This window comes from Zeus faber (assembly GCF_960531495.2).
Source record: "Zeus faber genome assembly, chromosome: 4".
Taxonomy (NCBI): domain Eukaryota; kingdom Metazoa; phylum Chordata; class Actinopteri; order Zeiformes; family Zeidae; genus Zeus; species Zeus faber.
Genome location: NC_137191.1, coordinates 25266476 through 25282109, shown reverse-complemented (window position 1 = coordinate 25282109; position 15634 = coordinate 25266476). Strand labels below are relative to the sequence as shown.

The 15634-nt window shown below is 43.6% G+C and overlaps 2 protein-coding genes across 4 annotated transcripts; both read left to right on the top strand.

The window, feature by feature from the left end:
* The first annotated feature begins 713 nt into the window (after window positions 1–713).
* Window positions 714–7710, top strand: LOC307229215 (putative RNA-binding protein Luc7-like 1). Of its 2 annotated transcripts, none has more exons than XM_079999159.1 (9): window positions 714–1226; window positions 2089–2183; window positions 2301–2399; window positions 3101–3211; window positions 3392–3535; window positions 4074–4250; window positions 4637–4845; window positions 4938–5087; window positions 6493–7710. In XM_079999159.1, the coding sequence occupies exons 1-9, from the start codon at window positions 1166–1168 to the stop codon at window positions 6737–6739; spliced, it is 1293 nt and encodes a 430-aa protein (XP_079855285.1). In that variant the 5' UTR covers window positions 714–1165; the 3' UTR covers window positions 6740–7710. The 2 variants fall into 2 exon arrangements, with proteins under 2 accessions (XP_079855285.1, XP_079855286.1); XM_079999160.1 differs by having other exon boundaries at window positions 1211–1333.
* On the top strand, window positions 6770–13869 carry pane1 (proliferation associated nuclear element). Of its 2 annotated transcripts, none has more exons than XM_079999162.1 (6): window positions 6770–6804; window positions 8256–8332; window positions 9233–9331; window positions 10840–10919; window positions 12318–12409; window positions 12593–13869. In XM_079999162.1, the coding sequence occupies exons 2-6, from the start codon at window positions 8301–8303 to the stop codon at window positions 12740–12742; spliced, it is 453 nt and encodes a 150-aa protein (XP_079855288.1). In that variant the 5' UTR covers window positions 6770–6804; window positions 8256–8300; the 3' UTR covers window positions 12743–13869. The 2 variants fall into 2 exon arrangements, with proteins under 2 accessions (XP_079855288.1, XP_079855287.1); XM_079999161.1 differs by lacking the exon at window positions 6770–6804 and adding an exon at window positions 8094–8170.
* Window positions 13870–15634: the final 1765 nt, after the last annotated feature.

The window sequence follows — 15634 nt, the reverse complement described above, 5'->3', positions numbered from 1 at the left end:
CGCCACTCGGCTCGGGTTCGAAGCAAATAAACACACTTAATAACGTCCGGGATTGTTTTTTTTTTGTTTTTTTTAAATACATAAACATTCATTATTTTTTTTATTATTTTTCGTGGACGAGGCGGGTGACGTCGACCTGTCAATCATCCGGGCGACCGGCGCGCGAAGACTGCAGCGTTTCCTCAAAGGCGGAGCGTGCGAGCGCGCAGTGGTTGGTGAAAGCTTCGACTCCTTTTTTGAGATTCGGCTCTTGATGAGTCACTCAGTAAAAAAAAAAAAAAAAAAAAAAAAAAAAAAGAGTCGTCCGATTCCCCGACCCTTGGTTCACTCGGTCCCGTGCGCAGAAGGTGAGCGAGGGAGGGGGGGGGGGCGTCGGAGGAGTCGGTTGACAACGGAACGTTCCCAAGGATCAACGAGTTACCTCAGGGTTACTTATTCAGGGTGAAATGCAAAGTAAGCGAGCGAGCAGCTTTTTTTTCGGGGGGGGGGGGGGGGGGGCACAGCTGGGGTGTGAACGTCCGGGACGCACGGATCATCGTTCCCTTCAAAATGCCGACTGACACCCGCGCTCCGGACTCGGTGAGCGCCTCCCGTCGCGAATGAAACCCACGGACGGCTCGTTGGCCGACGGGGCGCCGGTCCGCCGAGTCCCTTAAAACGTTGGTTCGCCGGGGACGAGTCGGTCGGCAAGCCTTGCCTCAGTGGCGCTCAGCACTCAGACAGATAGGAAGTGGAGAGGAAAGAAAGGACAAGTTTACTTCTGTCTGGAAATACGAAAAACGACCCTTTTTTTAATTACGATGGTCCCGATTCAGAAACCTCCAGTTTACTAATGAGTTAAGTGTAGTTCAGCAGTGTCCAACTCGCGACGAGACCCGCTCGAGTTGAGCCGAAGAGGAAGGGACTCCAGCACTTTGGAAAGCCATTATATATAAATATATATATATCACATTCAATTCCCGACATAGTCACGCTGAGCTGCCGCTGCGATGAAATAAAGCTGAAAATACTCCCGCTTGTAACCAGCGTGTTGGAGAATAACTTGGTGGCGGGGGGGTGGCCTCGGCGAGAAAAGTTCTCCGTGCCGCGGTGGAGCTCGGCCATCACCGAGGCCTACGGCGGGGAGGCTGCGTGCGTGCGGACCGAACCCTAAACCCGGTCCAACATGTCGGCCCAGGCGCAGATGCGAGCTATGCTGGACCAGCTCATGGGGACGGGGAGAGACGGTGAGTGCCCGGGGTTACCGGCGGCTCGCCGAGCGACGCCCGGGACCAGTAGCGGGACGGGCTGGTTAGCTAGCAGGCTAACGCGGTGTGCCAGATGCCGCCGTCGAGTGAGTCACGCTTTGCCGCTGTGCTGTTAGCATGTAAGCTACCTGTTGTGCTAACTTCAACGCTACCTCAAAGCTACAGCCACAGCTACACCCCAATACCGTTATTTACTGCAAAGGACCAATATTCTCAATGGTCATTCATTCAAACTTGCGAGATTTCCTATATTTTAAAATGTGTAACTGTTGATACAGAGGCTTCTGGTTTCTGGTTCATTTTATATGGCCAACATTTTGTATTTATAGATTATATATTATTATATATTGCCATTATTAACAAAACAATTACTTGTTTTTTGTTTTTTTTTAGGTTGGTTGCCTGTTTACAATTATTTTCTATTTTTTATTCTTGTTACTTTATTATACTTTCTTATTCGCGCCCATGGTTTTTGATGTGTGCTGCTGTTCCACCGCAATTTCCATAAAAGTACATATCTATCTCATCTCTCTTATCTCCGTCCCCAGTTGACATTTATTTCTCCACTCTGTCACAACAGAAAACTGTTTATCTCAATCCGAAGCTGTTTATTTGCTGGAGTACGTTTTGACATAAAGGGAATTTGTCTTGGTTGGTGTGTTTATTGTAGTCCAGACAGACTAGTAGCATAACGACGGGGTGGGTTCTAACTTATAACCCTGTTATTATAATATATTGCACGTGTGTGTGTGTGTGTGTGTGTGTGTGTGTGTGTGTGGGGGGGGGGTTGACTTGTGTCTTGAGCTTTCTGTAACAATCTTGTTTCAATGTGTGTTTGAAGGGGACACCATGCGGCAGAGAATCAAATTTTCAGATGAACGGGTCTGCAAGAGTCACCTTTTGGATTCCTGTCCACATGACATTCTCTCAGGCACAGTGAGTACCCAGGTTTGGTGTTGGTCTGAGGCTGGTGAGGTGCCAGGATAGCCCCGGATTGAACAAAATTAAATAAAATCCTAGCCAAAGCATGAATGTCATTTTGATCCCTCGCAGAGAATGGACCTGGGAGAGTGCGTCAAAGTCCACGACTTGGCACTCAGAGCGGACTACGAGATCGCCTCCAAGCAGCAGGAGTACTTCTTTGAGTTGGATGTGAGCTTTGCTTCCTATATTTTAGCTGATCTATTAATATATATTTTTTGTGCTCAGTCCTGTTGGTTACATTTAAAATTAAGACTTTTACATTTGAACACTTACTTCATTTTCTGAATTAAATTCAGTACAAAAAGAAAAAAAGAAAAATCTTTGTAGCCGTGAACAAACGGCTACAAATGACATGGAACCAAATTGAATTGCGGTTCATCCTGGCTTAATAATTAGTCATCAATATTTGCCCGTGAAGACAAAAACAGGCCAAAGGCAAAAAAAAAAAACCACATGACTGCTGATCCGTCGAGCTATGTGATGGATTTGTATCGGAAATAGATTTTGGTCAAAATTTAAAGTGAAAAGATCAGATGTGGTGGTGTTTTTTTCCGCACTGTTGAAATATCACATTGGGTATGTATTTCCTTTTATTACATATTTTAGTTTTGTTCGAGAAATATAAATGTAAACTGTGGCTTTGCAACTTAACCTTGAGTCAGAATCTTAACCGATTAAGGTTAGGTTGCTGTCAGCCTTAACAGAACCTTTGGTCATAGACGCCATACACATTGAAAGCCAGATTGCACACGCACGCACCCACACACACACACACACACACACACACACACACACACACACACACACACACACACACACACACACACACACGTTCCCACTGACCATGATGTCTGTCCGTTGCTTCAAAGGCTGCTGAACACCTTCAGTCCTTCATCGCCGACTGCGACCGCAGGACTGAGCTAGCTAAGAAGAGACTGGCCGAGACGCAGGATGAGATCAGCGCTGAAGTAGCCGCAAAGGTGACCCGACACTGAGTTAATACCGGTAGCGAGTGAGACAAGTGACGTTTTTTCCTGGACACCGGGCTCCAGTGCAACATCCATGGGAAACGTATTTCGAAACCCACAAATATGAACTACAGAAACTAGAATTGCCACTTTTATTGTTTATTTTGAACTCTCCACATTTCTGTTGTGCAGGCTGAGCGGGTCCATGAGCTGAACGAGGAGATTGGGAAGCTGCTGGCCCGGGCAGAGCAGCTGGGCGGAGAGGGGAACGTGGACGAAGCCCAGCAGGTGCTGGAGAAGGTGGAGAAGACCCGCGCCATGAAGAAAGAGGCTGAGGTTGGATATTTTTCATGTATTTCGTTTTGGAGTTTTGAGATAGATGGATACTTTATTCGGCGGGGGGGTGAAATATATGATGAACCTTGCAGTCAATTGTACACAATAAGATATGGCAGGATAAAGGAAAATAAACCAGAAAAAGTGAGAATTTCTGGCAATATAAACCTGAAGATTTTGAAGCATTTCAGGATAATGGAAGATAAACCTGAAAATTTGAAGCAGTATAAACTGGAAAAATGTTATGTTACACAATAACTTACTTAATTGCATACAAATTAACTTCTAAAATGTAAAAAATATTTTAGGACAAATGTGCGTATGTATTTTCACAGGAAATTATTTTCATTTGCCATGATTAGACAGTGAAAACGGTTTTCCTAAGCTGATACAGCTTAAAGAATCAAAGTATTTACACACACACACCTCGTGGGTATGGAAAGCGTGCAAAATGGGGTGGGGAAACTACTATTTAGCCTCTTAACACCGTCTTTCCATAAACCTTTTTCAAGATTTATTTGCCGCCATGTCCCTGCAGGATGTGTACAGGAACTCAATGCCGGCCTCCAGCTTCCAGCAGCAGAAGTTGAGGGTGTGCGAGGTCTGCTCCGCCTACTTGGGTCTCCACGACAACGACCGCCGCCTGGCCGACCACTTCGGGGGGAAGCTCCACCTGGGCTTCATCGAAATCCGAGAGAAGCTCGACAGGCTCAGGGTAAGCTTCGTCCTCAGAAATTGTAAGTACTGGAATATTGGAATGAAAATTTTTTGCTCAAGTGCTTGAAAAGTCCTTGACAAAAAAATGGGATAAATGAAAACCTGTGATATTCCCCCTGGTTTTGTTATTTAAAAAAATCCAGAATCACTTTTACCACTGATTTTGCCAGGGAAATGTAATCTATATCCAGCATGACATTGAAAGTCAATTTATATATAATTTTTCCTTAAAAAATAGTGATTTAAAAAAAAAGTACTTGAAAGTCCTTGAATTTCGTATTGTAATGCCCAAATTAACCCTGGGTTATGCACAAAGCAAAGCTGTATATGAAGTTATACATTTGTGCTAAATACTGAAATACTCTTTATTTTTTATATTTCTAGAAAGCAGTCGTAGAGAAACAAGAGAGAATGCGCACGAGAAGACGGGAGGAACGCGACCGGGAGGAGGAACGGGCGAGGGAGTGGGAGATGGAGCGGGAGAGGGAGCGTGAGAAAGAGAGGGAGCGCGAGCGAGAGAAGGAACGAGAATATGAACGGGACCGCGAGCGGGAGCGACGGAGGTCAAGATCTAGAAGTGGCGAGCGACACAGGTACATTGTTTTGGTCTTTGTTTTTTTAGAATCAATTTTATTCATCCGGAGCCTTGATCAAATGTCGAGCCTATCTAAATGTTTTTTTTTAGGGACGGAGGCAGCTCGTCCTCCCATCGCTCGCGCCGACACCGCTCCTCCCGCTCCAGAGACGAGGGAGGTGAGCGTGAGAGGGAGCGGAAACATCGCCACAAGGACCACCACCGCTCCCGCTCCCACTCCCACAGGAGCAAGAGGAAGAGGTGAGGTGTTCAAGCAGAACCCTTAAGAAACAGTTCTGGTGCAGGTGTTCACATATGCAACACTTTTAGCAGTATTGGATATAAACCTGTGTGTGTGTGTGTGTGTGTGTGTGTGTGTGTGTGTGTGTGTGTGTGTGTGTGTGTGTGTGTGTGTGTGTGTGTGTGTGTGTGTGTGTGTGTGTGTGTTAGGGACAGGAGGTATAGACTTTTAGCAGAGAGAAGAGTGTGTGTGTGTCACCTTTCATTTTAATTATTTTCCAGTGTAAGGATTGTTTATATCGGGTCTCATGCAAATGACCTGGTGTCCAGGCCTTGTTGTCTTGCAGTTTTTATTTAGCATTTTCTTACAGAATGCATTTGTAATATGATAACACTTAATCATAACAATACATTCTTATATATTTTTTATTCTGTTTTATATCCTGTAAATGTCAAGTAAAATTTTGTGGCTGTATTGTGATTTTAAAATTACTTTGCGGTTAAGCTTTAACAGTACAGGTACTCCTCATTTAACAATCTACCTGTTTAACCACTGTTCAGACTTACGAGCGGCTCTCTGACCAGTCTGTTGTACACTGTGCGCTCTGCGTCAACCATCTCATCACGCATCACCCTTTTATACACTATATACACTGTGTACACTTAATACGCTTTATATACTATATACACTGTATACACTAAATACACTATATATTCTATAAACACTATGTATACTCCACTATACACAATCTCCAAGGCTGAAATAACAGTAAGGGGGCGGGTCCTCGCTTATCGACCAATTCACTTAAAGACCTGGTTGTAGGAACGGAACTCGGTTGTTAAGTGAGGAGTACCTGTATATTATAAACTTGTTGTGCTTGAATCGGCAGGCCCCATTGTTCTTACCAGGTCCTTGAAGTGCTTGAATTTTGTCCTCAGACATTTAAGTACTAGAATACTTTCAAAATAGCCCTTTTTGTCTTTTAAAAGTCCTTGAAAAACACGATCGTAGAAAATCTATGATATTCCCACGTGTTTTATTATTCAAAACGTATCGTAATAACATTTTACAGAATCACTTTTATGGCATAGAAAATGCCAGGGAAATGTACATATAATTCAGCATGTTTGGAAATAGCCACTTATAATAGTAGATGACAATGAGATTAATACAATAATAGATATAAATCTATATCCTATATAGATATAGATTTATAGATATAAACAAATATGAATAATAGACAATGAGACTAATATTATTTCATTAATAAAAATCACATTGAAAATTGATTGTATATGTGTTGCGTGAAGTCCTTGACAATGGAAAAACGGTGCTTTAAAAAAAGTACTTGAAAGTCCTTGGATTTCATTTTGCCATGCCAGAATGAACCCTGGGTATCTAACCCCCCCCTGCACCTGCATCCAGGTCCTCCAAAGAGGGGTCGTCCCACGCCCACACAGAGCGCTCCCTCTCCCAGGAGAGATGGAGGGAGGCCGGGGCAGAGAGGCCGCGGGAGGCTCGGCCGGAGTTCGCCGAGTGGGAGGACAAGGAGCCGGAGCCGGAGAGAGAGCGGAAGCGCTCCTACTCCCCGGAGGTGGTCCGCGAGAGGTCGCTGTCCTACGAAAGAGAGAGACGCTCCAGCTCGGAGGAGCGGGAGTCGGGGGAGATATGAGGGGGCAGGCCTCGAAAGCCGAGTTTGGATATATTATTTAGTTATCTGGAGAGAGAAGAGCATCGGTAGGGAAGAAGTGTGTGTGTGTGTGTGTGTGTGTGTGTGTGTGTGTGTGTGTGTGTGTGTGTGTGTGTGTGTGTGTGTGTGTGTGTGTGTGTGTGTGTCATTTAAATTTAGGGTTTGGGGATAAATGGTATTGCAGAAAGTGTGCCCGTCAAAGTCAAACACCGTGACCTTGTGTCTATAAAAGTGAGTTTGGATTAGGTCAGAGAGGAAGGGGGTAGAGAGAAAGGCATGACTGACCTAGAAAAACTATATATACATACATACACACACACACATCTAGTTCACCCGGTGTACAACTAATCTAAAGAAGATGATGGTTGTGGATTGTGGTGGGAAAAAAATAAGATACACCTGAATCATGTTTTTGTTTTACTTAAGGGAAGTGCTGTTTTAATTTTAATTTTTTTTTTTAAGTCTAAGTCTGACCTTCAATGTTAATGCTGTTTTTTTTAGTTTGTTTTTTGTTTTCCTGCGTTACAATGAAAATCCGATGTTTCATGTGACACACAGTAGCTATGGACTTATTTGCATAAATCAAAGATTGACTCATTGATGTGAACCCACAGTACTGGTTAAGTGGGTTTTATTTGCCTTCAAACTTTTAAATTGCATCTCGAGGGTCTGTACCAGAAAGCTGCGACAAATCTGAGTCAGTCTTTTTTTGTTTCTTCTTTTTCTTTTTTTTTTTTTTAATTTAAGATGCGGTGGTGAGCTCATATTTTGAAAATCTTTCCCTTTCAATGTCCTCCAAGTCTTTCCATACCAGACATGTATATGCATTCTATTGACATGCACATGCATTAAAGGTACTGTTATCATTGTTCAGGCCCAGTGAACACGGTTGTACGGGGGATTTGTATTTTGCTGTGCCATCCACTAAAAAGTGAATAAAACTTTCTCCTTCGCTGAAATGGAGTTTAGTCTTCTTTGTAATGAAACAATCACAACAAATGTGTACTGGAAGACCATAGACTTGTAAAGAGTGGACCAGTGGTTCTCAACCTTTTTCAGATTCAAGGTTCCTTTGTCACGTGCAGTCATACGAGTATGGTGCAGTTTATTGATAAACGCTGTGCAAAACAATGAAGGAGGAAAATATATATCATGTATGTACAGTATGCAACATACTGTGTAGGCTTGCCCCTCATGCAAGGACGACAGGGGGAGGCAAATACCAGTGACGTACAACGAGCGTAATGGCGTCAGACGCACGTTTACAAAAAAATGCGCGCGCTCAAAGAGTGACAACAGGAAGCTCCGCGCTCTCTGCGAAACTGCTGGTGTGCGTTTGGCTGCTTTTATGACGATATGTCGCTATTGACGCCGTTTAGTAAACTCCCTGGTTTGAAAACAGCGAATATACTGGTGAGTAACAACTCCAGTGGCTCGTTTGGTGGTAAGAACAAAGCCAAGTTTTTCCTCTCCTCACGTTGGGTGGTTGTGCTTCCAGCTGGTGGAGAACGAAGAGCAGCTCCAGCAGAAGCTCGCAGACCAGATGGTTCATGAAAATGCAGTCACTGTGAACGTGTGAGTGAACGTTAATACTAAAATAAAACGTATCTAACTGTTATTTCTTGGTTCCTGTTTGCCGTCCTTCAAGAGGCAAAACGATTAATAGTTAAACGTCACAATTGTTTCTTTTACCAGATATTAGCGTCATTCGAGTGTTAACCCTCTCTAAAGTTAAGACCCAAACCCCTTTCTGCCATGGCACACTTTTTGACAATGAAATCATCCCACACCGCTCTCCCATTAATCACTAAAAATGTCAAAAACATGTTTGCCTGGTAACAGTTCTCACTTTCGGTGTGATCCCGAGCTTGTTTTGGTGAACGCGGCTGCTATTCTGGCTGGAACTGATGAATTAGTACATGCCTTACGATTTGGATCTCGCAACACCAGAGCTTAGTTCCATTATTGCGTTCGTTTAACTGGCACTGGCAAGCTCTCACAGCACACTAGTTGAAAAACACGGGTGTGGAAGTTTGGACTACGTCAAATCTAACGATGAAAGATCTTCAGTGACAAAATGTTATCAAATAGAGTCTTTGGCCTAATGTGTATCAAATAGAGGGTCCTTGATGGATTAAAAAAAAAAGGTTGAGAATCACTGATTTTTAGAGTAGGGGAATGTTTAGAGAGTAAGTAGGGTGCTCTCCAAATCGTAGTCATACATACTACTACATACTACTTTCTTAGATCGCTACTGTGTTCAGTCTAGGACATAGTGTGTAATCACCGGGTGCGTTGCATTACATTTCACTGCATATATGTATGAAAGTATGTAAGTATAAGTATGTGACGAATAAACCTCTTGAATCTTGAATCTACTACTACTATTACAGTACATACATACATAAAACACACACGAGGGAGGATAGCCCCTGTTATATGCTGGTTGACATGTTGGTTTGTTGTCTCCACTAGGAGATTAGCAAAGAAGCTGCCACTTCCCATGAAGAATGCGGCAAGTCGTCCCAGGATTGACTTGGTGGTGTTCATCATCAACCTGACCTCAGAGCTCAGGTGAGACCTGCAAATTGTTTAACTTACTCAGCCCTGTCTATTATTTCACTTATTTAGCCCTGTCTGTTTAATTCTTAAGTTATCTACCTCTAACCACTTTTGAAACCCAATGTTTTTTGCCTGCATGGAGAGATTTCAAAATAAAATTGTTTTTTTCCCCTTAAACATCCCACGGTTTGGCCTCTAAGTATTCCTGTGGTTAATTTCCAACTATATACACCGATCAGCCAACATTATAACCTGCTGCCTAATATTGTGTAGCTCCCCCTCGTGCCACCAAAACAGCTCTGACCCCTGGAGGCATGGACTACACAAGACCTCTGAAGGTGTCCTGTGGTATCTGGCACCAAGTCGTTAGCAGCAGATCCTTTAAGTCCTGTAAGTTGTGTGTTGGGGCCCCCATGGATCGGGCTTGTTGTTCCAGCACATTCCACAGATACTCCATTGGCTTGAGATCTGGGGTATTTGGAGGCCAAGTCAACACCTTGAACGCGTTGTCATGTTCCTCAAACCTTTCCGAAGCAATTTTTTCCGTGTGGCAGGGTGTATTGTCCTGCTGAAAGAGGCCACTGCTATCAGGGAAAACCATTGTAATACCGGGTGTACTTGGTCTGCAACAATGTTTAAGTAGGTGGTACGTGTCCAAGTAACTTCCACATGAATGCCAGGACCCATCGTTTCCCAGCAGAATATTGCCAAGAGCATCACAACGGCTTGTCTTCTTCCCATAATGCATCCTGGTGCCATCTCTTCCCCAGGTAAATGACATACATGCACCCGGCCATCCATATGATGTAGAAGAAAACGTGATTCATCAGACCAGGCCACCTTCTTCCATTGCTCGATGGTCCAGTTCTGACGCTCTAGTGCCCATTGTAGACACTTTCAGTATAGGACAGGGGTCAGCATGGGCACTGTGACCGGTCTGCAGCTACACAGCCCCATACACAGTAAGCTGTGATGCACTGTGTGTTCCGACACCTTCTATCATAGCAGCATTAACCTTTTCAGCAATGTGTGCTACAAGTAGCTCTTCTTGGGGATCGAACCAGACGGGCTAGACTTCACTCCCCACACATATCAATGAGCCTTGGGTGTCCATGACTCCGTTGCCAGTTCACCAGTTGTCCTTGACATGATTCTTGATTTGGGCTGGTTTTGCTTCCTGAGTACAATTACATTTGTATCCACAATGGAGCTTTCATTATACACTCTATCGTTTTCTGTTGCTGTGGTATATTTGCCAACTTCATGATACCTTTTTTCTAAGGTTTGTTTTTTACTCTTTAGGGTTTCTAGAACGTTTTATGAAATTATCTTATACATGTGAGGCTGTAACTGTGCTAATGGGCGATAAATATCAGGGAGGACCTCAGCAAACCCAATCCACATATTGTATAATTCAAGGCTTTAATCTGAGACAATGTGAATATTTTGTATTTACTATTTGGTCTCTATTTACTCCTGATTTTCTTTGATAGTGACACATCTTGATTTTTATACCATAGTTTCCAATCAGCAGAAGCTTCGCTGAAGCACTTGGACCCTGGATATTTTGTCGGAAAAGTCTGCTTCATGGTCACCAACGGTGAGTACAAAACTGATAAAATATGAGGGAGCATATTTTTTCTTTAATAAATGAAGTTTCATAGCTGATCCCATTTCAGGATGTGTAGACCAGGGGCCTATTTCAGGAAGCAGGATATATTGTTTAACTATCTAACTTTAAACTTAATCCGGGCTCGACAATAATGATTGCCCAGTTGCCCTTGGCACTCAGATTGAGGCAATTGGCAACCATTTCATGGCCTCTGTTTGTCCCTTTTGGCAACCACCTGGTCAGTATTTTCTAGTATCTTTCTAATTTTTTTTATTTTATTATTTTTTTTAAATATAACAATGAATAAAAACCTACAAAACTGGAAAATCCAATTTCAACATATTGTTTGGTGTCCTCGTAAAGTTACTACTGCTCTAACATTATGCTCGTGTGCAACACAAAGTTTTAGCCGTTGTGCAGCCACTTTCCACGCACACGCACGCAGTCAGCCTGTTGCATGAGACTAATTTTCAAGACCCTCTCTCGGCCCACACCTGTGACGCGCAATACTGTACCCGCCCGCCACACGCACATTTGGCCAATTAGTTCTGCAACCCGACCCTACCCGTCGACACAAGATCTGCGCCCCGACCCGAAACCTCTTTAAACTCATGTGCTACTTTCAGTAACAGTTCCACCTCATCGTTGGTCCAAGCAAAGAAATCTGGTGTATGAGAATGTAATATGCGATATGTGATATGCGTCTTCAGGCCTGGTTTATACCTGCCCTAAGCGCGAGGGGGGGCGCTCAACACAAATGACGTCACCAGGGCGTGGCGCCTGGGGTCCTGTGCAAGGTCACGAGACTTTGCGACTTGGTGCGAGGGGCGTTCCCTGGAAATGCATTGAAAGTGATGGTAGATCAACGTTTTGCTGTCTACCAATTACTTTTTGATGCAGAGACAATATAGTATATGCAAACAGCTCAATCAAGTTTGCCATTTCTTTTTGGAGAATCTTGCAACGTGGGAGAATAATTACACATTGTGACTTAGTTCCATAGTTAAGTAAGTTCTTCTGTAATAAAATGCTGAGCAGGACACAACTTCAACCCCCCTATGAACTCCCCGCCCTCTCTGCTAGGGTGCATTGTGCCCTGCCCACACAAAGGTATAACCCAGGCATAACCCGGAAGTTAGGAGATGCCCTTTTGTGCACCGGGCGAATTGATGCGGTGCAGTGCTTATAGGATTAAAACATAAAATGTAATTATTATTATTTTAATTTAATTTATTTATTATCCAACACCTGCGATCCGACCTGCAGGTTCTTTGTTTTACCCAGAACCGAACCAGGTAATAAAATTAAGACATAACACCCTCCAATCCCCTTTTTTAATCAGATCCCTCTCTGAGTGCTGCCCTCTGCTGTCTGTATCTGTTATAGCTCGTAATGCCTCGGCCCCTCCAGAGCATCTGGACGCGGTCAGAAAGCTGGCAGCATCGCTCCATTGCCCCTTACTATGTGCAGAGGATCAGGTGAGTGTGAACAGTACACACACACTATTTAACCTCTATGATGATCCAAAGGATCATGTTGCTAGTGAACCGTCCTTCCTACAAGCAGAGGGTGTGTTTGAACTAACAAGCTGCTAACGGGATGCTGCTAGCTGTATATTTGCATATGATGTTGGACCGTTCTCTACTATTCCTCCTCTCCAGACAGCAGACGGTGTGACCAACGCGGTGGATAGACTGCTGACCATCCTAAGGGTGGCTGCCGGACTCGTTCCCATGACGACCCCACTCTACCTGTCTAACTTGACCCGCTGTACGATGCCCTCAGACACAGAGCAGCAGAACTCTCCTTAAAAATGTTTTCATTATTACTTGGTCAGATGAAGATCCTCATCAACAACAACAGACTCTTGTCTCATATAGATTTCATATAATTAATATTCACTCACCCTTTCGCAATCTAATAGAGCGGACTATACCCGTACTTAAAATGTTACAGAAAATTGGTTCCGATTTTGGTTAATAACTGAATAAACGCAGCAGAAAATGCTTAAAATTTTCTCAAACCAATATGGGAATCCATATCATTTGTTATTTGAAACTTATTTGGGTTTTCTACCTCTGCCCTTACTGTTTTTGTCAATATATTACAGTCCATTGTATATAGACCATTTAGCTCTGTCATAGCCTAATATGTCAGTCTATACATTTTAAAGTTTTTGTATTATTAAGCTTTGGAATCATTAATTTCATTGTTCTGGCAAAAAAGTGGACATTTTTAATGGGGCTAGGCTCGCTTTTGTTTCCTGAAAGCCTGTTAGGGTTAGGGTACAGCTGCAATGGTGGGCCATTAGCTAGCTGTATGTATATCCATAACTGTCATAGGGTTCAATCTTTTCTCTGCATGGTAGTATAACGGCAAAGGACAATGTGACACCTTCACAAAACCAGGCGGTTATCTTCCCAAAATAATGCTCCCATGTCCACTGGTTTTGGGTTCGATTCCCGCCTGGGGTGCTGTTGGCACCGTGCTCCGGCAGGCTATCTCCCAATTAGGAGCCCTTCTGTGTGGACTTTGCATGTTCTCCCCGTGCTCCCCTCATGGAGGGGTTTCTTTCATCTAACATCAGTAAGGACCCCCACCAAAAACATGCACACGTCATCGTCTGACCAGTGATGGACACTTGTCACCAGGTCCCCGGGCTCATCGTGCATTCGTCGAATGCTGCCCACTGCTCCTGGCTGCCCCCCCGGAGGAAGGACAAGCCAGGATGGGTCAAATGCAGAGGCCTCATTTCACCGGCCACCATCCAAAGGATGTGCATTTTTGTGGGTGTGTGTATACATGTGTTGTAGTGTGGTGTGTCGTGTGATGATTAAAAGATTCTTCTTCTTTTCAGTCACATATGGACTCTCCAATCAGCCCATTGAACCTTTATGGGAACTTGTGGAGTAAAGAGTTCTAAGTAGATTTCCACCTTCATCCCTCACAGAACCATAGAAAACAGGGTTTTTGTGAGGAAGCAAACGTTTGCTAACCACTCTGCTAAAATGTTACTAGATGATAAAATATGATAATATAGAAGAACTTTAATGTAAAAAGTTTGATGATTAAAGACTCCACCCAGTATTTGAAATGTAATTAAACTTCTGCTTGTCTCATATAAACTTTCTATTTTATGAATAATTTGAATTTTCTAAACAACTATTATTACACAGTTAATCATTTTTTATTGGATGTTTCAGGCCCAATTATCCCGTGATTGATTGTCATTTTACGCCATATACCATTTGTTCTACCCTATGTGATAGTAAAATACATCTACATACATTTATGCACTTGGACACATCCTCTGTGATAGTACCTGGGAGCATAGGGTGACCCAAGAACACCTGCCTGGGCTTTTGGGCGCGTGTTTGGATGTTGTCTCGCCCTCACAAATGTGAGTTCTCGTCTTGATGGTGGGAGACGTTTGCTCTGGTCGATGGCGCTACAGATGGACTCAGCGATTGCCTTTAGCACTTGGTCATGTCGCCAGCAGTACCGGCCCTCTCCCAAAGCTTTAGGACAAGTGCTGAGGATGTTCTCCAGTCTTCCTCTTCCTTGGCACAAGGGACATGATGGTGAGTCTACCTTGCCCCAACAGAAGAGGTTAGATGGGCTGGGCAGAACATTGTACACGGATTGAATGAGGAACTTGATGCGGAACGGTTCAGCCTTCCACAACTCAGACCATGTGACCTTGCGATCCACTGCTTTTTCCCACCTGGTCTACGCACCCTGCTGCCTCATTCCCACCATCTGGCTTGCACGCAGCTCCTCGACCCCAGCTCACTTCTTTCTGGACCAAGTCCCGCCTCTCTTTCCCTTTGCCTTGATGTAGTTGGTGTGCTGCCCAGTCCTGCTCTGCCAACAGCCGCAGATCCCACCAACGCTCTGTGGCATAGACACGATTCCGCCTGGTCCACTGCTTCCAGCGCCTGCTGCTTCCTTTCCGTCCTCACCTCAATGCCTGCCTGGGAGTGTTTGGATCCCTGGACTCCCTGTATTCCAACACTTCCCTTGCTCTGGCAACCTTAAACTCCTCACTTGAACTCTGCAGTTGAAGGTTTACAAATTTTCTGACTGACTACTTTACTTAGGTACAGTATGTGAAATGAAGAGGGCTACCTCCAAACAAAAGTGTCAAAAATATACTTTTATAAAATAATAATATACTTTTATGACCTAACTGCGGGTTTTTTTGTTATGGTTTATATTCATTTTTGTGTGATTTTAATGGTTTTAGTACTGTAGGGGTGCACGCACTCTGCGGTATTGTACTTTTTAATCATTATGATAGTGGGTCTGCCATAACTTTTATTGTAGGTGGAAAAACTTTAGAGATGACTGACTAATGTATCAATTCAGCATTTACCTCACAACAAATTTGTAACAGTTCTATTTGTTTACAGCCAGAGCACCGACCGCCGTTTATTTTAGGGTTCATTTAGTATTGGATATTATAGAACTAATTTATTTTACATTTACATTTAGTCATTTAGTAGATGCTTTTATCCAAAGCAACTTACAAGGGAGAATAACATTCAAGCTACATTGCGACAGAGACATTAGTGTAACAATAAATACTGCTAAGTAGTGCTAAGTAATTGTAGGTTAGGAGAGGAGGTACTCTCTGAAGAGCTGGGTCTTCAAGTGCTTCTTAAAGACAGAGAGGGAGGTCCCTGCTCTGGTCATTTTTGGCA